At 44.7% G+C, this 24115-nt stretch overlaps 1 protein-coding gene across 1 annotated transcript in view; it reads left to right on the top strand.

Moving 5' to 3' along the window:
* Positions 1-23797, top strand: part of colq (collagen-like tail subunit (single strand of homotrimer) of asymmetric acetylcholinesterase) — a 111640-nt gene extending 87843 nt beyond the window's left edge. The window contains exons 12-17 of the mRNA XM_078539039.1: positions 6799-6895; positions 11344-11483; positions 12579-12698; positions 16241-16367; positions 22788-22890; positions 23428-23797. Of these exons, the coding sequence (XP_078395165.1) occupies positions 6799-6895; positions 11344-11483; positions 12579-12698; positions 16241-16367; positions 22788-22890; positions 23428-23497 (657 nt within the window). The 3' untranslated portion in view covers positions 23498-23797. The remainder of the gene's footprint in view (positions 1-6798; positions 6896-11343; positions 11484-12578; positions 12699-16240; positions 16368-22787; positions 22891-23427) is intronic.
* Positions 23798-24115: the final 318 nt, after the last annotated feature.

Raw genomic sequence — 24115 nt, 5'->3', positions numbered from 1 at the left:
GTGCAGGCCGGGGAAGGAGCGAGAGTCAAGACCAGCGCGCACGCGTGCAAAAGAGCGCAGACTTCCCCCTGAGGCAGCTCCGTGACTCAGGGAGATTAAGTACATAATAAATGGTTAGAAATAATAATGTTAAAAATTATTTAGACATATCCCCTCATGTGACAGTGTCACATGAGCTGGGACATGTTTATGAATTGTGCAAAAAATATTTATTTATTTAATAAAACCTTCAGGAAACCTCATCCCACCCGTGGATGAGGTTTCCTGAAAAACGCGAAGGCCACTTGGGCTCTTCACCTGCCCACCAACCTTAAGGCAGTGTTGATAGGTACTTTAATTGGGTTTTTAATGGCCTTATTAGGCTGTTGACAGTTCGGCGAGCGTGCAGCCACCTCTGGTGCATGCCCGCCAAATGTAATATCTAAATGACGCACGCTGACATTGGGATGCACGCCCGACATCACCGCGCGTCATTTTATATGTTGGCATGCCAGGCCTGGCTCTGCATGCCGATGTCAAAATTCTGGCCTGACAGATATTCTGAATTATGGTTGCAAACCGATTCAAATCCAAGGGTGAGATTTTAACTCGCTCAAAATCCACCCACTTGCACAAAGTTAATATCAGTCCCTGGATCTTATAGAATAAATATTTTTTATGCAGGTATTGCCTGTTTGAACATCAGTTTTGAGATTGTGGCCTTTAGTCAACACCATTTTGATTTGGGTTCAATGAGCTAAAAGAAAGTCAGACAAAATAATTTCCTTGATATTATAAGGAGACTGCCAAAAGTTAGTCATGCCGGAGTCCAATCTATTTCCTGAAAGAGTCTTCATATTTTAGTTGACTTCTTAATATAGGAGCACTGTGATTGGATGCTCCACAAAAAGTTTTCACTAATTCAGGAGAGAGAAAAAAAAAACTTCTCATTTCTATTTTAAACCACAAGCTATTGACCATCCAACAGAGACAGCTTCTAGATTTGGTATTCTTTTGCAGCATGTCCTCTTAGATTCTAACTCCTCTTATAATTCCTGTTCAAAAAAGGTCACTGAATTTCTATTTCCACAGTTTAATTATATCACAAGCAAATTTGGCATATTTGTAGACATAAATAACCTATTGGCATGATTTACTCTCTAACTGTCTGGAGCGAAAGTTGAACCCTGATAAGATTTGTGATGTCATGCCCCGACATGTTTCCTTGGTACTGTATTATATTTCTTGTTTTATATTCCCCAGGCATAACCAGAAAAAAACTAAAGGCAGGGAGACAGAGGGAGAAAAGGATGTTTTTAAGTGTTGAAACTGGAAATAATTTAAAGTGGTCTGAAGTAAGATTTTTTTCAATGTCCTTAATCAATGGTACATAAATAGGCTGAATGGGTAGCATTAAAAACAAGGGAGGCTTTTTGCAGACACTGTCACTTTATAATGTTTTGAACAGTAAAATGGACTATAGATGAAGCTTTTTCCTTCATTACTAATTTTAGCAGTAAAGTAAAACGTAGTATTACACCAGTAGAAAATATTAAAAGAACATTCCTCTCTACTTAGCACCGGCTGAGAATTCTTACCCCATCCAGAAAGGATGATTAGCAAGGATTATCTGAATAGTGAATTAAAAGTCTGTTCCTTGATTGTTGAGATTGACAATAAGGAAATTGTGCTATATTCAGCATTAAATTGGAAAGGGGAATATTTTCAGGTCAGACCTGAGGTTAGTGAATTTAATAAAGTTTAAAAGCATTACCACATCTGTGGAAAATCTGAATAGTACAGACAGGTTTACTGCCCCAGAGCAATGGTGTAGCAGGTAATACCGGTTGCATATCAGCAGAACAGAAGATTGGGAGGATAAATTGGAGGACAAAGCGAGCACACAGTTCAGCAAGTAATATACCAGACAATAGATCTGTCATAACTATTAACTTAGCATGATGTTGCAGCTATATCATCAATAATAGATCTAGCATTTTCCCTATGAAAGATGTTAAACCAACTAACCTGAGGTTTCCTGCTTTCAGTCTCCCTCCTTTCTGGACAGCTGGTTTGTGATGGAGTGACACCAGTAGCGTGGTTCAATCCCCATACGGGCTGAGGTCATCCATAAAGGCCCTGCCTTCTCAACCACGCACCTCACCTGAGGTGTGGTGACCCTCAGGTTAAGCTCACCACCAGTCGTCTCTAATGAGAGAGTAGCCAATGGTGCTCTGAGCTATGGCGACTTTCATTTCATTTCTTGAACAGAGCAATTATATTCACTATTTTCTAATCTGATGGTTCCTTTTATCTGCAGGTGATTTCTCTGGAATCAGCTACGTCGTTACTCATTTTATGAGCTTGAGCTAATAATTGGGCATGCCATTTTTTGGACAACCAGCCTGTGCCCGTGAGACATGGAGGTAGGCAGCATGCAAATTTGGTGCTGCCTCTTCATTTACCTGATTATAACATTGGCCCAAGTGGGACCTAGACAGCAAGCTGCTTGAACAAACAAGCTCTGCAGGGACCAAGTGTGCAGATAGCATGTGGTGCAGTGAGTCTCCTCTTCTTAAAGGCAGTGTGTCCCTTTTAAGGGTGAGCTGCACTCAAGAAAGGCAGCTGCTGCTAGTTGTCTGTACTGATACTGGCTGCATGGATGAGCTGCAAAAATAAAGCATCAGGGAAGAGAGAGGATTCCTAGGTACACTGTGCTGGAGGTTTTGATGTAGGAGGTCAACTGAAGAATATTCATGTTTCTGCAGGAGGCAGGAGGCCCTCAAGTCAAATCCTGAGAAAGGAGTGAGAGCAGGTGACCAGTGAGGTCAATGCTGAGGATCTAGCCCCAAGGACCTAGCAACAGTGCCACAAAAAGTCTAATGACCTCACGTGGTGGTCAAGTTCAGTGAATGCATCTTCATATGACATCTACCCACCACAACAGTAACCTCAAGTGTTGTATAATATACCACATCCCCATCACTCACTCAGCAGAACTCCATCGCACTCAGAACTCACACCTAACATCCAGATATTACAGATATTCCAATTTAACAGAGTGTGGCGTCAAGGAGGCCTAGCAAAAATGAAGTAAATGGGAATTGAGGGAAAACTCCCCACTTGTTGGAGTTATACCTAGCACAAAGGAAGATGGTTGTGGTTGTTGGAGGTCAATCATCTCAGCCCTGGGATATTGCTGCAGGAGTTCCTCAGTGTAGTGTCCTAGGCCCAACCACCTTCAGCTGCTTCATCAATGATCTTCCTTCCATGAACATCCTTCCAGAAGTGGGGATGTTTGCTGATGATTGCACAATGTTTAGCACCATTTGCGACTCCTCAGATACTGAAGCAGTCCATGTCCATATGCAGCAAGACATGGACAATATTCAGGCTTGGGCTGATAAATGGCAAATAACATTCATGCCACAAGAGTGCCAGGCAATGACCATCTCCAACAAGAGAGAATCTAACCATCTTCCTTTGAAATTCAATGGCATTACCATCACTGAATCTCACACTATCAACATCCTGGGGGTTACTATTGACCTGAAGCTGAACTGGACTATAAATACTGTAGCTAAAAGAGCAGGTCAGAGGCTGGGAATTCTGCGACAAGTAACTCACCTCCTGACTCCCCAAAGCCTGTCCACCATCTACAAGGCACAAGTCAGGAGTGTGATGGAATACTCTCCACTTGCCTGGATGAGTGTGGCTCCAACAACATTCAAAAAGCTTGACACCATACAGGAAAGAGCAGCTGCTTGTTTGGCACCACATCCACCATGTTCATCATTCACTCCACCACCAATGCACAGTGGCAACAGCATGTACCATCTACAAGATGCACTGCAGCAACTCACGAAGGCTCCTTCAGCAGCATCTTCCAAACCTGCAACCTCTACTACCTAGAAGGACAAGGGCAGCAGACACATGGGAACATCACCACCTACAAGTTCTCCTCCAAGCCACACACCATCTTGATTTGGAAACATATCGCCGTTCCTTCAATATCGCTGGGTCAAAATCCTGGAACTCCCACCCTAACAGCACTGTGGGTGTTCCTATACCACATGGACTACAGCGGTTCAAGAAGGCAGCTCACCACCACCTTCTAAAAGGCAATTAGGGATGGGCAATAAATGCTGGTCAAGCCAGTGGTGCCCGGATCTCATGGACAAATTAAAAATCTCCACCTCACCTTCACACACCTAGCAATGCTGCTAACCTCACACCCAGCTCCTGCTGATTCCTCATACATCCAGCTACTCAGCTGTGTTAGGAACTACACCCAAACACTGTGCAACATAATCATTGACATTCTACCCCCTGTCTGCAGGATAGTGTCACAAAATAGGAAGGAACTGAACAGAAGTGGCTCTGGACAGACATGCCTGCATCTCCTGAACTCTATGGAGGAGATGGTTCCCCTCAACATTGGGCTGGCAGCAAAAGAGACCGTGACAACCGAGTTTGCTGAGAACATTGCGGTTGATGGGATGTTCCTGCTTTATTCCCCTTCTCAACTCTGGGGGGAACCCCGCCTCGGCTGTTTGAGAGACCCCAGCTGCGTTTTCCATGTGTCCAAAGTGTATTCAGTTGCCCTCAGAGCGCCTGTCTCTTTAAAAGACAAGAGCCCCTCCGCAACTGTGTGGGTTTGGTGAGGTAAAATCCAGCCTGGTGAGTCACTGGATATGAGTGGACTGCAGCCAGTGGCCAAGGGAAAAGATAGATTGTGACAGCTCACCAAGGGGAATGAGGTGCAAATGCATTCTGCTACAGGGATCTTGATAGGGTGCATTGGCTGACCTGTCAGAGAGGCTGCAGTTATTGTCAAGGAGCATAGAGGAGTCTGTCTCCCAGCTGGAAGAGGGCGTTGTGCAGAGCTTGCCCTCTCCGCAGCCTCTGTTTCATCTCCCTGTCGTGTTGCAGACTTAGAGACACTGCAGCTGCCTTCCCCATACCTATTGCAATCTTTGCGTGGACAGATCACCAAACCCTTTGCCCTCCCTGTAAGGATGCAGCAACACTCATTGCCAAATCCAATAACACTTCCAAAACAGCCGACACTATTTCCAGAGAATTTGCAATAGCAGAAGTTATTCTAAATTGCCATACCTGCATGTTGAGAGCCTGGCCTTTAAATAACAGTGCTGGACCTGCCTTACAGCAGAAGAGATGTTCTTTGGTGAGTGACATCAAATATGAATGGTTCTGTGTGGTCCAAGTTGTAAACAGAGCATCAAATCAGTCACTATGGCTGTTTGATGTCATGGCAGCATCAGTTGGGAGGGTTCAGGTACATGCAGTGGACGTGCATGTGAGCACCCTTCCATGGGACACCATGCAGGCCATGCCAGAAATGGGCAAAGGCTCTGCTACATCCCACTCAGAGAACCACTGGCTTCCTTAACAGCAATGCTAGAGATCCAAATTTCGTGCCCCTAATGTTTTCTAAAAGTAAATTAAATTGAATTATTACCTCCATCACGGAGGTTGGGCGGAAGTAATCTTTTTGCCCCATTAGTCTGTTTGCCTGTAAACAATATATCTCAAAAAATAATGGACAGATTTCCAAAACACTTGGGTACATAGATAGAATGTGGCCCAAGGAAGAACTGATTAGTTTTTAGCAAAGATGTAAATCCGGGTCGTGGAACTTTTTAAAAAGACCTGTTAACATTGAGAGTTGGGGCAATTTGACTATTTTTTTTAGAATCTTGTAGGTTGGTTTAGTTAGGATATTATGGATTGTCTCAGCTGCTGAGGTGGAATTTGTCACAGCTGTCAAAATGTGAGCAGAGTTTTCAGAGCAAATTGTTGGATATGGATTGGCCTGAAGCATCCTGGGTGAGATGGAAGCTCTTAATACAAAGATTCCTTTTTTCAGCTTTTTAGTTTGACAGCATCAACCAGACAGGGAAAAGGAAGAGCTGCATAACTGTAGTAATGTTGAGTTCACACAGTGTGGCCGAGTATACGCTCTACTGAGTGCGCTCTTCAATTGTTTTAGTCCTTGTACTGAATGTTTATTTATTGATGGATTATCCATTGTGTGTTGAGAACTTTTTTTTTGTAGATGTATCCAATGAATTCCTTTATGAGAGAGTTGTAGATGACGTTTTAGCCAGCTGGTGAGCTGCAGAGAATTTAAAAGTCCAGCTACCTATACATGGGGCTAATCCTGATAAACGTGCATTAGGCCGAAATATCTTTGCTAGAAACACTTGCAAATCCAAGACCTTTCATCTTTCATACAATGAGATGGCATTGAAACACAGTTGATAGGAGGGCCAACCATTTGTTTCTGTGCTATTCATGTACGCCAAAAGTGGATGGCATGTCCTATCATTTGCTTAATGATCTGTGAGAACACAGGACATTCCTTATTTTCTTCCTTATGCTTATGTTTGTGATGATTCACCAAACTACTTGAAACAAGCCATAACTATATCTGGACCCGAAAGGCTGCAGAGCAGCTTTGGGAACTTGTCCACTAGCTACAAGCACGTTTAGAAAATTGGGGCTATAGAATTATAACCCCACATTCACATCTCATGAATCTCCACACCAACAGTGGAATCTTGCAAAAGCACCCCTATAATATCTGCCTCATGTTATGCCTATAATATGATGAGAATGAATAAAGAGAAAATAAAACAACAGCCATTGATTTTATTAGTTTATTAGAAATGTAATGTGGACTTCATTTCAAGATGATTTGTGATGTAGATGTATAACCTACTTACTTTATCAGATATGTTTAATTTCCAAAAGGAATCTATTGTGTCATATTAATATATTTTCTTTATCTATAAGGGACTAAAAGGGGAAATTGGTCCAGCTGGAATTATGGGACCTTCAGGTCCACCAGGACCAGCTGGTCGTCCGGGTCCACCTGGGGTATCGACATCAGGTGAGAAACTCTGTACATTAATTTATGGGGCAAAGTACAATTGTTTTAAAGTATGAGAAGATATTGGTCTCAAAATAAGAGTGAGGTTAATGGTGCTCACTGTTATTTATGCATAAATGGTACATCAACTTCAGGCAATTGGGCAGATGCATGGCTAAACTCAGATATCCAAAACTTGCTCTCTGGGTTGTGCTGCTCCACTGTTAGCTTCATGGAAACAGCATCTTTCTGTTTGCCTCACTATTGAAAGCATTGAATGCTGTACGTTGCTGTATTTATGCAGGAGGTATGAGCTCAACTCACCACAAAAAGTTAAAACTCGTCCATTTCAGTCTAAGGACCCACTTAACAATGGCATGCATGTTAATTACTGCCAAACAACCTCTCTGGGAGTGAAAATTAACTATTTCCTGTAAGAACTGTTTTTGGAGGTTTTAAAAATGTCAAATATCAAATTTATTTTTTTTACTTTTCCTTTCTGTCTACATTTTGTTTCTCTCTTGATCTAGTGTTGTTTCCCCTCTCTTTCTTTCTTTCTTTCTTTTCTGTACCTGATTTGACATTAAATTCCCCCATTCTAATTTATACTTCTTTCTCAGTCCTTAGGCGATCAATTTAAATCTGGTTGATTATGGAGATACAGAGTTGCTTGCCCTGTTCACTGTGGTCCCAAACACCCTGTTTTCCTCACTGCAATGCTAGATCATCTTTGACAGCAAAAATTGCTGCATTGCTGTTGCCTGTTAGTGGACAATTATACTTGTCTGACCTTCCTGCACTATTTTAGTGGAAGCATTAACCCATTTAAAATAAATGTTTACATTTACATTTACTGGATTCAAAATTGGCTGTGTGGCAGAAGACAGAGAGTGGTTACTTCTCAGACTGGAGGTCTGTGACTAGTGGTGTGCCTCAGGGATCTGTGCTGGGACCATTGTTGTTTGTTGTCTATATCAATGATTTGGATGATAATGTGGTGAATTGGATCAGCAAGTTTGCTGATGACACTAAGATTGAAGGCATTGTGGACAGCGAGGAAGGCTTTCAAAGCTTGCAGAGAGATCTGGACCAAATGGAAAAATGGGCCATAAAATGGCAGATGGAATTTAATGCGGAAAAGTGTGAGGTGTTACATTTTGGAAGATCAAACCAAGGTAGGACATACACAGTAAATGGTAGGGCACTGAGGAGTGCGGAGGAACAAAGGGATCTGGGAGTTCAGATACATAATTCCCTGAAAGTGGCGTCACAAGTAGACAAGGTTGTAAAGAAAGCTTTTGGCATACTGTCCTTCATAAATCAAAGTATTGAGTATAGGAATTGGGATGTTATGGTGAGGTTGTATAAGACATTGGTGATGTCAACTTTGGAGTATTGTGTGCAGTTCTGGTCACCTAACTACAGGAAGGATATCAGTAAGATTGAGAGAGTGCAGAGAAGATTTACTAGGATGTTGCCGGGTCTTAAGGAGTTGAGTTACAGAGAAAGATTAAACAGGTTAGGACTTTATTCCTTGGAGCGTAGAAGAATGAGGGGAGATATGATAGAAGTTTACAAAATTATGAGGGGTATAGACAGAGTAAATGCGAGTAGGCTCTTTCCACTTAGATTAGGAGAAATAAACACGAGAGGACATGGCTTTAGGGCGAAAGGGGAAAGGTTTAGGGGGAACATTAGGGGAAACTTCTTCACTCAGAAAGTGGTGAGAGTGTGGAACGAGCTACCATCTGACGTGGTAAATGCGGGCTCACTCTTAAGTTTTAAGAATAAATTAGATAGATACATGGATGGGAGAGGTCTGGAGGGTTATGGACTAGGTGCAGGTCAATGGGACTAGCGGAATAATATTTCGGCACAGACTAGAAGGGCCGAATGGCCTGTTTTCTGTGCTGTAGTGTTCTATGGTTCTATGGGCAGGATTTTTCTGTCGGCGAGCGAGGTGTGAGGCCCACTCGCCGACGCATAAAATGACGCATGGTGACGTCGGGTGGGACTCCCAACATCATCATGCCCCATTTAAATTTTCAGGTAGGCGGGGGCACAGCAAAATCAGCTGCGCGCCCGCCGACCTGTCAATGGCCAATTGAGGCCATTGACAGAATCATTTAACTAATTAATGGACCTGACCTTAAGGTTGGGTTGGTAAGGTTGGTCAGACAGCATTAACAATTACTTCATTTACTTTCTTAATGGCCTTAATAGGCCGTTTACATATCGGCGGGTGTGTAGCCGACTCTGGTGCACGCCTGCCGAATGAAATATCACAGGACTGCGAGATGACGTCGGGACACACGCTCAACGTCATCACACGTCATTTTACATATCGGCGTGTCAGGCCCACCCCCGCACGCCAACTGAAAAATTCTGTCTTACGGGTAATTAGAGGCCAACTGCAGCTGGGTTAGGTGCCTGGAGGCGGGCACCCAGAAGCAGGCCAGCACTCCAGGCAACCCTAGAGGGCCTCCCTGCCCACCCGGCTGGGTGCAATAGCAACCACATGCTTCCTTTAGAGTACATTCCCTTCCCGATCTCCACAATAATGGTCTGGATGCAAGAACCATTTTTAAATTAAAGTTTTTAAAAAGTTGGTGAGAGAGCAACTCGATGTTGAAGCACCCTCTCAGTGATTTACCTACCATCACAGCCTGCTGCTCTGCTGCTCCCCTCAAGCTGGAAGGCCTCTGATTGACCCTTCAGCTTCAAGAGCCCATCTGCCATCTTTAGTTGGACTGGGAAACTGTCTCCATGCCAAATAAGGGAACATCTCCGTGAAAATCCCAATGTGTGACTGCTTTCCTCTGAGGGTGTTTGCGGGGGGGGTGGGGGGTGGGGTAGCGGTGTGTGTGGCAGGGGTGGTTGGAGGGGGGAGGTGATAATGGTTCAGGACCCAGAAAATATCTCAACTCCTGTTTCCTGTTCCTGTAGGCCCAAAGTTTGGAAAGGTTATGTGAGTGGGCAAGAAAGTGGCACGTGTTATATAATGTGAGGAAATGTGAGGCTAACTTTGGTACGAAGAACAGAAAAACAAAATGATTTCAAAGTGGTGAGAAACTATTAAATGTTAGTGTTCAGAGGAATTTGGGTATCTTTATTATCTCCTCCAGCTCATAACTCTAAAATATCTGCGCTCATCCAATTCTGGCCTCTTGAGCATCTCCTATTTTAATTGCTGCACCATTAGTGGCTGTGCCTAGGCCCTAAGCTCTGGAATGCTCTCCCTAAAACTCTACACTTCTTTATCTCACTTTCCTCCTTTGAGACGCTCCTTTAAACCTGTCTCTTTGACCAAGCTTTTGTCTATCTACCTTAATATTGCTTTATGAGGCTAGGTGTATAACTTTGCTTTATAATACTCCTATGAAGAGCGGTGGGATATTTTATAATGTTAAAAGCACTGCAAAATACTGCGGATGTTGGAAATCTGAAATAAAAACAGTGTTGGAAAAACTCTGCAGGCCTAGCAGCATCTGTGGAGAGAGAAACCGGGTTAACAGTTTGTGTCAGATATGAGTCTGATATGATTTGCTTGTCAATCTCCATGCATGGTGAATCCTCTGCCTGCAGCATGATGAGGCCCTTAAGTGGGCATTAATTGCCCATTTAAGGGCCTCAATAGCACCTGGGCAGTCAGGGTGGGGCCCACAAGTCTTCCTGCCCTGGACTTAATCAGATGGAGGCAGATGAAATGCCTCCTGCTCCCCCTCCCCACCATGTCCAAGCTTGCCAACGGGAGGAGCATTAAGTTCTGCCCCTTGGTAGGAATCTACAGTGGGTATGTGCTTAGTTTGAAGAGAATTGTTTGAATTGCAGAACGCTCTAGATAGGAGTAACTATTCATCTGGTATGGTACACATGGGCATTGGTCCAATGTTCACCAGGCATGAGCAGCAATATATAATAATAACTAAAAGCAGAAAGTGCTGGAAAATGTCAGCAGGTCAGGCGACATCCGTGGAGTGAAGAACAGAGTTAGCACTTCCGAGTTTGGAATTGAAGAACTTCGGTTCTGTTGAAGAGATACATTAGACTGAAAGGTTGTTCCTCTCTCCATAGATGCTGCTAGACTGGCTGAGTTTTCCCAGCACTATGTTTTTAATTCCAATCTCCAGCATCTGCATCTTCCAGCATTTTGCTTTTATTATATGAGCAGTAATATGACTTGCAAATGCAAAATTATTCAGAAATGTATGAATGTTCTTTGAATGCTGTCTGATGTACTATGCTAAGCTCCTTTCACACTCGCTCCTTCAATACCTTCTTTATATGGCTAGCAAAGGTTATTTGAAGGAGGCTTAATTTAGTGCCTGATTTCACAATAGTAATGCATTCACGTGTTTCTGAAGCGTGGAATGTGCACGGAAATGAATCAACCGTGCAGTGCAAAAAAGAAGCACATGGTTCCTGACTGGCCATTATTACATACTAACTCATTTGTTTTCATATAAAAGGTCGCCTAATGGTTGGGCCAAAGGGTGAAAGAGGACTCCCAGGGCCAGTAGGAAGATGTTACTGTAATCTCCCTCAGACCGTAAGCAATCCATCATATGGTGAACTCCCATCTTTGATCAACTCTCCACAAGTACCAGCGGTAAGTACATATTTTAGGTGGGAACTATAATTTATATTCCAAAAATATTTGACTTACTGACTCGCTATCCAATTCAGTTTCAATTCTGCATTTAACTTGGCTAATTTTGTTGATGTGTATGTGTATGTGTGGATTTATGTTTGTGCCGTTATGTGCATATGATGTGATTGGATATGGATGAAGGGGTGATGTTAAGATGTCCCTCCAAGTGAAATTGGTAACAGAAAACAAAGTTGAAAAAGAACTTGGTGTCATTCATTATAGACACAGAAATAGTCTTTAAAAAGAAATATGACATTTGTCTACGTAGATTGATATTCTGACTCACTTCACCCCTCACCCGTCACCCCAGGACCGTTCTACCCCCCGTGAACTTTTGACCCCCCAACTCCACCCCCAACCCTCTGACTTCTCCCCCGACACCTCTGACTCCCCCCTCTTGGCCTTCTGACTCCCCCAGCCTTGACCTTCCAACTCCCCACTGACTCACCAACTCCCCCCCAACCCTTACCCTCCAACTCCCTCGATCCACCTTGACCACCCTACCCACCCTGCAACCTATCACCCTGCCACTCTATCCACTTACCCACTTATCTCGCTTCCACTCATTCACTAACACGGTGAAAAGCTACTTAAATGTCCCAAAGCATTCCACTGTGTTAGTGAATGAAGACTTATTAAAATACAGCAGCTAATGCCGTAAAAAGTGGACATAGCTTGGCTTCCTCTGACGATCCTACCCTACGAGGAAGGACTCCGAGAACAGGTATGCTCTGCATTTCTGAAGAGGCCCATTCGGAAGTCTGGGCCAGAAATGCAGAGTTCCATCTTCGTGCAAAAAAGTAGGAGCAAAGTGGCAATCTGAAGGTAGTTGCCGCTCCTCGGGAGATTCGACCCATAGTTATACATCCAATGTATAAGATTAGAATCTGCTCATAAAAATACTGCAGTCAGAAAGGCCAAATTATCGGTGTAGTTCTTGAGTTCTTTTGCTGCTTCAATTAATCATACTGCATCCATTCTGGCTTTCTTGAAAATATTGAAACATCAAAGTAATATTTAATAAAATGAAAAAGAGTTTCATTTTCCTTTTAGATCTTTGTTGTAGATAGCGAAGAAGAGCTGGAAAAACTGAACACTGAAAATGCACTAGCCTTCCGGAAAGATCAGAGATCATTGTACTTCAAAGACACCGTTGGCTGGCTGCCAATTCAGGTAGTGAGAGTTTAACTGTTGTGTCCTCCCTTGAACTTTTATCTTGGAATTTGAAGGGTGAAAGTAACAGCGTAACAGGAAATTGAAATTTTTCTCCTACCACTCTTGTTATGAGTTTTATTCACATATTTCTGTGTTGGAACAATGTAATGTGAACAGCAGCAGTTAAAGATAGGTCTGTGCTTCTTAAATGCAAACTGGTTTTCTAGTCATAGCAGAGTGCCATCTGCTGGACTGTATGAACATTAAGATGGAAAATTGGGTTTAAGCTGTCACGACTATAAGGGCATTTCAATAATTATAGGTAATATTTTATTTTCATAGCTGTCCCTTCATTTCCCCATTTGAGGCTGTGTCCTCTTAATTTCAACCAAGGGTGGAGTGAATAGGATGGAGGCAGGTGCACTGTGTTCATTTTTCAGGCTTTTCCCTGCTCCATTGCAATGAGACAATCTATTGTTACAAGTTGTGACATTTATTGGCTAGATCAAGAAATATTACAGTCAGATCAATGCCAAGCTGGCCTTGCCTTCAAACCAATCAGATTTGTAGATGCAAGGAGGGGTAAGGGTTTGATCTGACACACAAAATATCACACCAAAAACACACAGCAATGCATTCTAACACCTAATTTTTAACCTCAACTGTGTATAGGGGAGTTGGAATCTCTTTTCATAGATTGTACTGTCTGCAACCAGAGACTATGAAGCTTGCAAATATTTGTGATTGATGCTCAGTCTCTCACATTTGATCAGCTGAGAAGAAAAAATGGGTATTTCTAGCCACCAAGTAAATAAACCCCAAATTACAGTCACTCTTCTGGCTTTGGGATCATTGGCTTTCAGGTGATGAGCTACGGACTGAAGTCTTGCTAGGAAGAGAGCACAGCAGTATCAGAAAGCAAGCTACCTCCATGTTTTTGTTCTTCACTAAGCTCTTCCTCTGCCCTCTTTTGTGTGTTCAAGGCTAGGGTCTGTGAATGGCAACAGCAAAACTATTTTCTTCCTCTTCCAAACATCCTCTGCACACAGCTTTGAAACAATGGAAATGGCAGATAATGCAGCAGAATCCAGGTTTTCTGCATTAGTATGCTATTTATATAATCTTCCCTCATGTATCCACCCATATCCCAATCGGATCAATTGCCCGGAAATCTTGAGGAGATGCAGGGAAGTGTGTCTCTGAACAACTTTAAGCCCTGCCCACTCAATATTAATTTAACAAATTCGAAGGTGGGTGTGCTGTTTGGAGGGGCAGAAAGCTAGGCCTTATGTTTTAAGGTTTTTGATTTTTGTTAGTTTGGCTCAAAGAGAATGTCACATCTGACAATGCCATGACTTAGTTCTTGTGAGCCCTAACAGTCATTGAGGAGAATTAATCTTCTTGAACTGCCAGGCTGGCTTGTGAGGCCTGATGGTACAAATGGGTGAATGCTTGGCTCTCAGCCAGAATGTCATAATTTTATGTGCTTACTTCCCTTCAAATTTCATTGGGATAATTCTGTAATGTTTCCACTGGGACACCAAAATGCAGTACAAGTTAAACTAACTTGTTCTGATGAAGAGTCATATGGACTCGAAACATTAACTGTATTCCTCTCCACAGATGCTGTCAGACCTGCTGAGTTTTTCCAGCTGTTTTTGTTACAAGTTAAACTAATCCCTGGCATTAAAAAGAAGGGAGACCATTAGGGAAAAAATCCTTTGTGTTTACTCCTTCTGAATGATCTGTCACACAAAGTCACTGCCCAACCCCCAGTTGGCCCAGACATTTATAATCAGTAAATATTCACTGTTGGTTATTTAATTTGAAAGTACATTTTTTGAAAATGCTATAAACTGATAAAAGAAACAATGTGAAGTTGAGGCCAATTTTACTAATTTACACTCGCACAGCTGGCCTTGGAGTGTATATTGGGAATTTAGATAGGTAGGTTAGTGGGTCTTGCAGGATTTGCCATTCATATTGGAAAAGGAAAATAAATAATGTAAAATATTCTCAACATGTTTTATTGTGGAATGAAAGTGTGCAGCGAGAGTGTGAATTCATAAATCCCTCCCAGTGTGCTTCTTTTAAATGCTGCACTAAAAAGTCTTGGCTTAAAGGAGGTGTTTGAAATGCTGTGGGTGAGGGAAGAACAGGAGTTTAAATTTTTCCCATACCATTTGTTGATCTGACTGACATCTATCTCCGCTGGGGAAGTGGTAATTAGAGGTTGTAGCATCTTTCTGTAGTTAGAAGGGCAAAGAAAAGGAACGAGTCATGCTTCTGTAATTAAAGATGTTTCCTTGCTCTGAGTAACAGAAGAAATTGTTGGCAATCCAGAAATATGTCATGCACTGATCTTCCAGGCTTCAGGCATCAAGCCAAGTGGATGAAATCATTTTTCCCCAAATGAAATGTTCATTCCAACCTTCATTAAGACCTGTAAGCGATGTGATAAGGCAGGAATCATGGTTTGAGTCTTCAGAAAACAAATAAATAATTATATTCTTCCTTCATTTTGTTTGAAGCTGTCTTTGGGAGCATAACCTGCAAGGAGTTCACTCAGAGCCTGTCCATCTGTCAAGAAGGAAGCTTACTCTAGAGGAAATAGTAGTGGAGTTTGTGTAAGTCAGTGAAAGGTGACATGAAGTTGTTGAAAACTGGCCAGTGTAGAATTAATTGTAGCTGTTAAATTCTAACTTTTACTTCAATTAATGGATTCAACAATTCAAATTAACCAGCAAAGGGCAGTTAAGCTGATATCAATTCACCAAGATCAACTCTTGAGATTTATCGATACTTCCTGAACTAGACAAACAAATTACTAAAAGTTTACAAATAAAAAGTTTCCATTTTCAACGTCTTTGTTACCCTTAGATTTAACTATTCCAATACACTCCTGGTTGGCCTCCGCCTTCCACCCTCCATAAATTTGAGCTCACCCAAAACTCTTCTGTTCGTATCCTAACTCACTTCAAGTCCCATTCACCCACTGCCCCTGTGCTCTCTATCTAGATAGGCTCTTGGTTGACCAATGGCTCAATTTTAAAACTTTTATCCTCGAGTTCAAATGGCCCCATCCCTCCCTAATGCTGTACCGTCCTCCAGCCCTTTGCCATGTTTGCCCTTTTGTACACCAGATTTGCTTCAACCCACCATTGGTGGCAATGTCTTCAGCCATCTAGATCCTAAATTTGGGAATTCCCTCCCCAAACCTCCAAGCCTCTTCAGTTTTCTGTCACCCTCTAAAGTGCTGCTTAATAGGTCCCTTTTTAACCAAGTGTTTGGTCACCTGTCCTAATGTCTCCTTCATTAGGTCCGTGTCAATTTTTATTTTGGTTTAGTTTAAAAAGAGTTACCATCACCATCTTTACTGACTTGCTGTTAGCAGTAGGGATGGACAAAATGATGGCCTTCCCAGCAATGCTGACATCCGATGAACAAATAAAGATAAATGAAATGGGCTACATTAACCCCGCTCCATAAACCTGCAGCCATGCCAATAATGAGACTGTAGCAAGTGACGATTCTGCCTTATGGTTTCTATTTTCATATAGATCTCCCCTATCCAGCTAGCAGTGGCTTCTCCACATCCAGCAGGGTTTTGTGGAGACGGAATAGTTCAGGAGGAAAATGGAGAAGAATGTGACGATGGAAACAAGGTTGTCACTGATAGCTGTATAAGTAAGTTAGTCATTTTTATATATTTTTAAAAATTTCTTAAAATTTTCATTTGAAAAGTACTCCTACACATAATTATTTTTACTTGTGGACAACTGAGCTGAGCATAATTTAGGAAGAATCAAACATGGTACAGCTAATGTTCCTGAAACCACCCTGCTTGTGAACTGGGCACCAGCAACAAACCTGAAGTGGACTAATCCTGTCTAGTCCTAGAATTGCCTGGTTTTCCTGCTCAAATCCGTTTAAATGGCCTGGGGAAAGGCTTGACCCCCAGTCAAAGGTCAGCATTAGAGGTAGTGGCAGGAAGGCCAGCTGCAGCTGCAAATGTAGCTATAGGATCAGGACCATTAGGAGCCAGGAGGTTCTAATTCAATCCAGAAGTGGGAGAGAAGGAGTGGTGGGGTGTCCTACCTAATTTTCAGCCTCCCTCGTGACCTTTATGGAATCAGGGCCAGCTGGGAATTTAGAGCAATCCACAGTGCCACCATCTTTGGATGACTTTACACTTTGGTATCTTACAAGCAGTATATAAGGGCAGAATTTTGCCCTTGGCATGTGGACTTGGCAGGGGCGGTCGGGAAGCCAACCACCACCCGCAATCGGGCCCGGAAGGCAATTTCACGCTGGTGGGACAATTAAGGCCCGCCCAGCGTGAAACGCAAGCGCCAGTTTTGAGCGCTGCCTGTGCAGGCAGGTGGAGGAGTGCGAGCGGGGCGAGGGTGACTTTCGCACATGCATGCGCATGTGTGCTACATAATCTACCTGAGGAAGACTGCTGCCTCGGGGAGATGAAGAGATATGAAAAAATATAATTAAAAAAATAAAAATGTACCGAAACATGTCCCCTCATGTAACTCACTTACATGAGCAGGGACATGTTATTAATGAAAAATTTAAGTTTTTATTTCATTTTTATTTGGATGAGGTTTCCAAAAAAGTGCAAAGGCCTCTTGGCATTTTCGCCTGCCTGCCAACTGTCAGGTTGGACAGGCAGCAAAAAGTTTATTGTAATTAACTTTTTAATGGCCTTAATAGGCCTTTTAACTGTCGGCGGGCACGCTGCCAACTCCGGCGCACGTCCACCGACGGAAATATCGCATGAGTGTGCGATGACGTCAGGACGCTCGCCCAACGTCATCGCGCGTCATTTTCCATTCCGTCAGGCTGAGTGAAAAATTTTGTCCTAGGGAAATAAGAGGTAGAATTTTCGGTTTGATGTGTGGGGGGCGGGCCCCGCAAGTCTGCCTGTAAAATGACGCGCGATGACGTTGGGTGAACGTCCCGACGTCACTGCGCACCATTGTGATATTTCGCTGGCGGGCGCACGATAGAGTCCGACGCACACCCGCCATTAATTAACGGGCCACTTAAGGCCCTTTAGTGTTCAATCGGCATCAATTTTTTGGCGCCCAAGTGATCTTTGGGTCAGTGCACGGGCACAACAGGCAGGCGGGTAGGAGACATTTGCATTAACCTCATCCACGGGCAGGATAAGAGGGCTCAGTGGGGCTGTGAATCTGCTCTGTGAATTATTTATTTTTGAAAGTTATTGAAACTTGCCTGTGTGATCTGCAGTACTTCAGAACACATCCAGCTGCTTTTGCTGGACTCTTAACCTTCAGGTCAGCACTCTGCAGTGAGGAATCTTTTCCGGGCCTGCAGGTTTCAGGAAGCCTTCCCTTAGCCTAGGAATGGGAGCTGAACGGTCCACTGGAGGCAGCTCCTCTGAGGGGGAAGGGTGGGCTAGAAGGGGGAGGAGGCCAGGAGTGCACATTCAGCCTCCAGGAGAGCCACCTTTGGGAGGACAGGCGCAGGCACAAGGGGCGCAGGACCAAGAGGTAGTCCAAGGCGGAAGGGGCCACAGAAGATGCCACTATCCTGCTGCCAGGGTATACAGGCAGCGAAGCAGCTACCTCAATATGTCTGAGGTGCTGTGCCGAAGGAGGCTCCATCTCTCAAGGGAGACAGTGAACTATATCTATCAGATGATTGGGCCTGAGATCTCCGTGAACTGTGTGGGCGGACACCCAATGCCAGTGGCTCTAAAGGTCACATCTGCCCTCAACTTCTATGCCTCTGGCTCCTTCCAGGGCTCAGTGGGTGATCTTTACTGTGTCTCCCAATCAGCTGTTCACACTTGTGTCAAGCAGGTTACAGACGCTCTGTTCAGGTGTGCATTGACCTTCATCCATTTCCATTGGGACCAGGCAAACCAGACACAGCGAACCAGAGGCTTCGTGGCCATTGCTGGCTTCCCCCGTGTCCAGGGTGCTATAGACTGTACACATGTGGCCATCAAGGCGCCAGCAGGTGAGCCCGGTGCCTTCGTCAACAGGAAGGGATTCCACTCCATGAACGTGCAGATAGTGCGTGACCACAGGATGCAGATTCTGCAAGTCTGTGCAAGGTACCCAGGCAGCTCCCACGACGCCTACATCCTCAGACACTCCCAGGTGCCGGGGATCTTCAGTGCTCTGGTCTGGCTCGATGGTTGGCTGGTGGGTGACGAGGGCTATCCCCTCAGAAGGTGGCTCATGACGTCTCTCCGTCATCCAATATCAGAAGCTGAGCAGTGGTACAATAGGAGCCACGACACCAAAAGGGCTGTGGTGGAGAGAACCATCGGTCTTCTCAGGATGCGCTTCCAGTGCCTGGACTGCTCAGGGGGCACACTCCAGTACCCCCAGATTGTGCCTCAGTGATAGTGGTTGTGCTCTCCATAATCTTGCGCTGGAAAAGGGGGGATGCAGTGGACGATGAAGACGTCGACGCAGAGGCTGCGGCTGCACACGATGAGTCCAGCAATGATTCTGAGGATGAGCAAGCACAGGGAAATTGCCGATGTGAGGTCTTGCTGGTCAGATTGCATCCCCAGGAAGCCCTGATGGGTCTCCTGGAGGAGCCTCTCCATGAGAGTCGCCTTTTTCTCCATGGAGGACACATGGCGTTCGGACATGTGTCTCATTGCTTCGGCGAGTGTCCGCGTTGACTCCTCCACCACGGAGACCAAGCCAAGCATAGCCTCATGTATCTCTCCCAGATGCTCCCGCACACCCGGCCGCATTTCCTGCCCCTGCTGCGTCGCAGACGACTCCAGAGGCACATCATCAGGCACCGACTGAGCATGTGCCTGGTCCCCTGCAGTCCTCCGACTGCTGGCACCATGGGCACTCTCTGTCTCTGCCAGCTCCTCCAGTGAGTGTGAAGTGCCCTCACCACTGTGCCCCAGGACACTAGCCGTTGTTTGAATTCCCACCCGTGGTGCTAGTATCTGCGCTGGTACCTGCCTCGCAGAAATGGTGTGACGCTGGTGAGACTTCAAGCCACTCAGGTCTGAGAGGGGGAATCTGCTGCTCCTCCTCCTGGCTGTGCTCTGATGATGCTGAAAGGAAGAACAAGGACAGTGGATCGGTTAGCGTGTAGACAATGTCAAAGTTCATCCCTGTCCCCCCGGCTCATTATGCTCTCAACCTTCCACAACTAATGGTCCAGCAATGTTGCAACAATAACTAATTTAATAATCATCAGTGCTATGGCTGTTGGGAGGACAATGCTGACCTCACTGTTGGGCATAAATACCTGGCCGTGGCACCCTAGCCTCACCAACACCAGTGGACCTGGGTGGATGGCGCCTCTCCAGCTTAAGGGCCTCCTGCTTGAAGCAGCTAAGTATGGAGAGCTGTGCCTGGCCGCTTCCAATCCTCACACGCTCAGTCACGTTCTGCGCATTCTTCTCCTGAAAAAGAGAGAAGAGCATTGATTAGGGCAAATTGCACATGGACTCTGTTCACGCACGGCCCACCCCAACCAGAGTGGGACATATCAGGCCTCCAGTGCCTCCTCGCCCCGCTGCAGCCGATCACTCAGAAAAAGATACTAGGCCTGCTTCCCACCCCCCCCACCGCCCCCTTGGACACATGCTGCCTCCATCACACTAGGAACCACAGGATATTTCCTCCCATAGCAAGGAGGTACAAGCACGTGCAGCGCAGAGGGCAGCAGATGGTTCGTTGCCACGCCATCTTGAAGCTCCCCTTCCACCATCTCATCACCCTGACTAGGACATGTCCTGGAGTTCTGAGTCTGAGCCTTGGTGCAGCTCCTCCAGGTTGCCCCCAAACCAGTCATGTGAGTCACAGTGTAACACATGCTGCGGGGGAAAACTCATCTCCTCATGACCCACTCAGGCTGACCTCAGCATGGGCACTACTTGCTTGCCCACCCAGCAAAGGAAAAATGCTGTCAATGATTCAATGCAGTCACAACACTGAAACCTGGGGGGGTGGTGGTGGTGGGGAGGGTGGGGGCGGGGGGCCGCAGAGGGTAAGGCTACCTGCTGGGTTAAATGCCCAATGCCAACATGTTTCTCACCCTGCCAGAGCGCAACAAATCGTTGAAGCGCTTGCAACACTGAATCCAGGTGCGCTGCCCCACGTCGCGGGAGCTCACCATCTCTGCCACCTCCTCTCAGGTACGTTTGGTCATGTGGAGGGCCTCCTCCTCCCGTCCTGGGGAACCATCACCTCCCGCTGTGCTGCCACCTCCTCAAAGAGGGCAGCAAGGCAGTCATCAGAAAAATGAGGGGGGCGCTGGCCTACCCTCCAGCCTGGCCTACTCACCCGAACCCCTCTGCTGCAGCCTAGCACTGACCATTGTGAGCAGCCTACAGGAGGCTGCCAGGCCTTCTTTTAAACAGACTGCCGGGTCGCCATTGGACCCGGTGCTCTGTGCACGCCCGCCGCCGCCCACACAATCCCACTATCCTCGGGAGTCGGGAAATACGCTGCGCAGGCCTTAATTGGCAGCGTGGACCCGATCGCGGGCGGCAATCAGGTCTTTGCCCACCCGCAACCGCTCCCACTCTGCCCCCCCTGCCAGATGGAAAATTCTGCCCAAGGTCCTTGCCTAGGAACACCCCCTTAAGTCTTATTATAATGGCCCTGTCTGGCCAATACTTTCTCCTGGGGCTGACCACACTCCACACCCTTGGAGGTGAAGCTCTAGAAATGCTGGGATAACAAATGCAGGGATTGAGATTCAGTAATGAGGGGCTGAATTTTGCCGTAGGCGAGCAGGGGAGAGGGCGGGGCCCGCTTGCCGACGCGCAAAATGACACAGGATGACATCGGGGGTAACCCCCGATGTCATCCCGCCCCATTTAAATTTTCAGGAAGGCGGGGGCACAGCAAAATCAGCTGCAGGCCCGCCAACCTGTCAATGGCCAGTTGAGGCCATTGACAGGATAATTTAACAATTAAAGGACCTGCCTGTCCAACCACCGGCAGAATGAGGTTTCATGTAGGGATTTAAACAGTTTAATAAAGTTTTAGTGTAAATTATGAACATGTCCCATCTCATGAGGGGGACATGTTAATGATTTTTTTTCCTATTTTTAATGTTTATACAGCTGTCAGCGATCTCCCTGAGACAGCACTTTGCCTCAGAGAGATGTGCACTCTTTCATGCGCATGCGCGAAAAAGCGCACTCTCGCTTTTGGGGAATCCCCCCCTCCGCCTGCACAGGAAGCGCATAGCGCTTCCCGGCGGACATCACGCTGGGCGGTCCTTAATGGGCCCGCCCATGTAAAATGGTGGCGGGGCCCACTTCTCCGGCGGTGATCTGCTCCCCGCCCGCCAGAGATTGGGTTGGGCTCGCCCGCCCAGAAGGCAGAAAATTCTGCCCGAGGTCTCCTCTGCACCTACTTCTTGAGCGCTGCTCTCAGAGTTTTCTGGGAAGGGTCCTGCCATGCGTAAACCAAACATTTGAATCAAACCAAGCTAACTTAAGATTACCCTTGGCCCAGTGACTCCACAATACCCAGCTCCATGGGCAGAAAGGCATTAGCAGTCAAATAAATAATACAACCTGAAGAGTATTGAGTTGGGCAACCAAATTTCATCCACAATTTGATGGTGATGGTCATGCCAGAGGACTGCAGTAGTCAGTAAAAGAACATCCCCTTGTTTGTATGGATGTAAGCAGGTAGTTCTATTCACAGTCATTCCTAATTTCCAAAAAAAACCAAATCTGTCATTAGTGCCGCAAATATCTCTAAAATCTTAAAGTCCAATCAGGTTAAATGTTTCTGAATAACTGGGACAAAAGTAATATTCATAATTAGTCAATAAATTCCTTCAAGTATCTTCAGTAATAATTTGTTATCTCTGAATGTCACTAGTGAAGACTAAAGAATCATCAAAGCACACTTGTTTTTGGAAAATTAATTAATATACATATTCTGTTTAAGAATATAAAAATGCTGTGCAGGTTACACTTTCTAGTGAATATAATAATAATTTATGATTTAAAAAGTGGACCTTTAAATACAATTTAATAGAACTACTTTATACCCTTCAGTGATGCTGATCTGTGTCATAAGCTTCCGATAATACAAGTGCTGTGTTGTTGCATTGTTGCAGATTGTAAGCAAGCCCACTGTGGGGATGGATACCTATGGAAGGGACTTGAAGAATGTGATGGCAAAGATTTTGGTTATCAAACCTGTAAAACCTATCTTCCCGGGTAAGTTCACCTGAAGACTGAATGTTGATCCCCTACATACAACTCCTTGAAGTGAGCTCTGATGAGGAATGTGTGTGCTTAGTGATTTTTTGAAAAGGCTTCAAAAGAGCTTTTAAAAATAAATAAATACATTTCTACTCTCCCTCTTTCGTGAGAACCTGCGATATGAGCTATCTTCAATCAGGAGACCTGCAACCAGGTTTCGCCAATAGCACTTTGTAAACATCCAATGGAGAGCCTGTGAGAGTGGTCTAGGTGAATGAATGGCTCATCAGAAGGGTCTAGGCAAAAGATTAGCCTATCTTTACCCTTTGTGTACTAATTGATCAAGTGCGTGTTTCCATCATTTAGTGTTACTTCACATTTCTTGGGTTTATGGATTTTCTTTCAATCCTTCCCATTTTTGTTTGCCCTTTTGGTTGTGGATACCAGCTGTGTACTGTATTATCTATTTGAGTTTTTTTGTATATACAGCCCTTTATGAAAGCATATTTAAAGATTCTGGTTCACTTTTTGTATTATATTTGTTTGCTTTAGGTCTTACGGGGAACTGAAATGCACTTCATATTGTTACATTGACTCCACAAGCTGTCGATATTTCACATGAAACTGAAAGATGGCTGCTGGATACATGTCACTGTAACCACATTCATTTGGTGCTATCACAGAACCAACAGGTTTGGGCTGCACATATACAACCTCTATTCAATATAACCATAACCAGCAGCTGGAAGGCTCTTAGATTTCCGTGATTTATTTCAGGTCATTATCTGGATGACAATTAGGACCATTGCATTTTGTCTTAAAATAATATAAACACCAACAACAAAGCTATGAAAAGGATGATGTTTGATTTCTACTGAGACCTTTCAAGTATGCATATACATATATACATGTTGTTACATATGTGTGTATTTTAGATAGCCATGTCGAAAGACTGTTCATCCTCATTTGACAATTCTCAGGCAGAAATATAAAAGATGTGATATTGTTCCACAAGAGACTGGAGTCAAAACTGCCATACCTCAACCGTGCACTAGTACAGACTACTGTAGTTTTATACCTGGGCTTACTCTAGGAAAAAACCTACTGAATCCTTGGTGCTGTATTGATACAGAAAAAAACATGAAAATGTCAAGAATTCAGTTGCTGAAATGTGAAGCGCTATTTACTGCATTTGCATGAATATTATGCACAAAGACAACAACTACAAAGAAAAAACTCT

The sequence above is a fragment of the Cetorhinus maximus genome, chromosome 3 (genome assembly GCF_964194155.1).
Source record: "Cetorhinus maximus chromosome 3, sCetMax3.hap1.1, whole genome shotgun sequence".
Taxonomy (NCBI): Eukaryota; Metazoa; Chordata; class Chondrichthyes; order Lamniformes; family Cetorhinidae; genus Cetorhinus; species Cetorhinus maximus.
The sequence above is the reverse complement of the archived record's forward strand: the minus strand, read 5'-3'. Positions and strand labels throughout refer to the sequence as shown.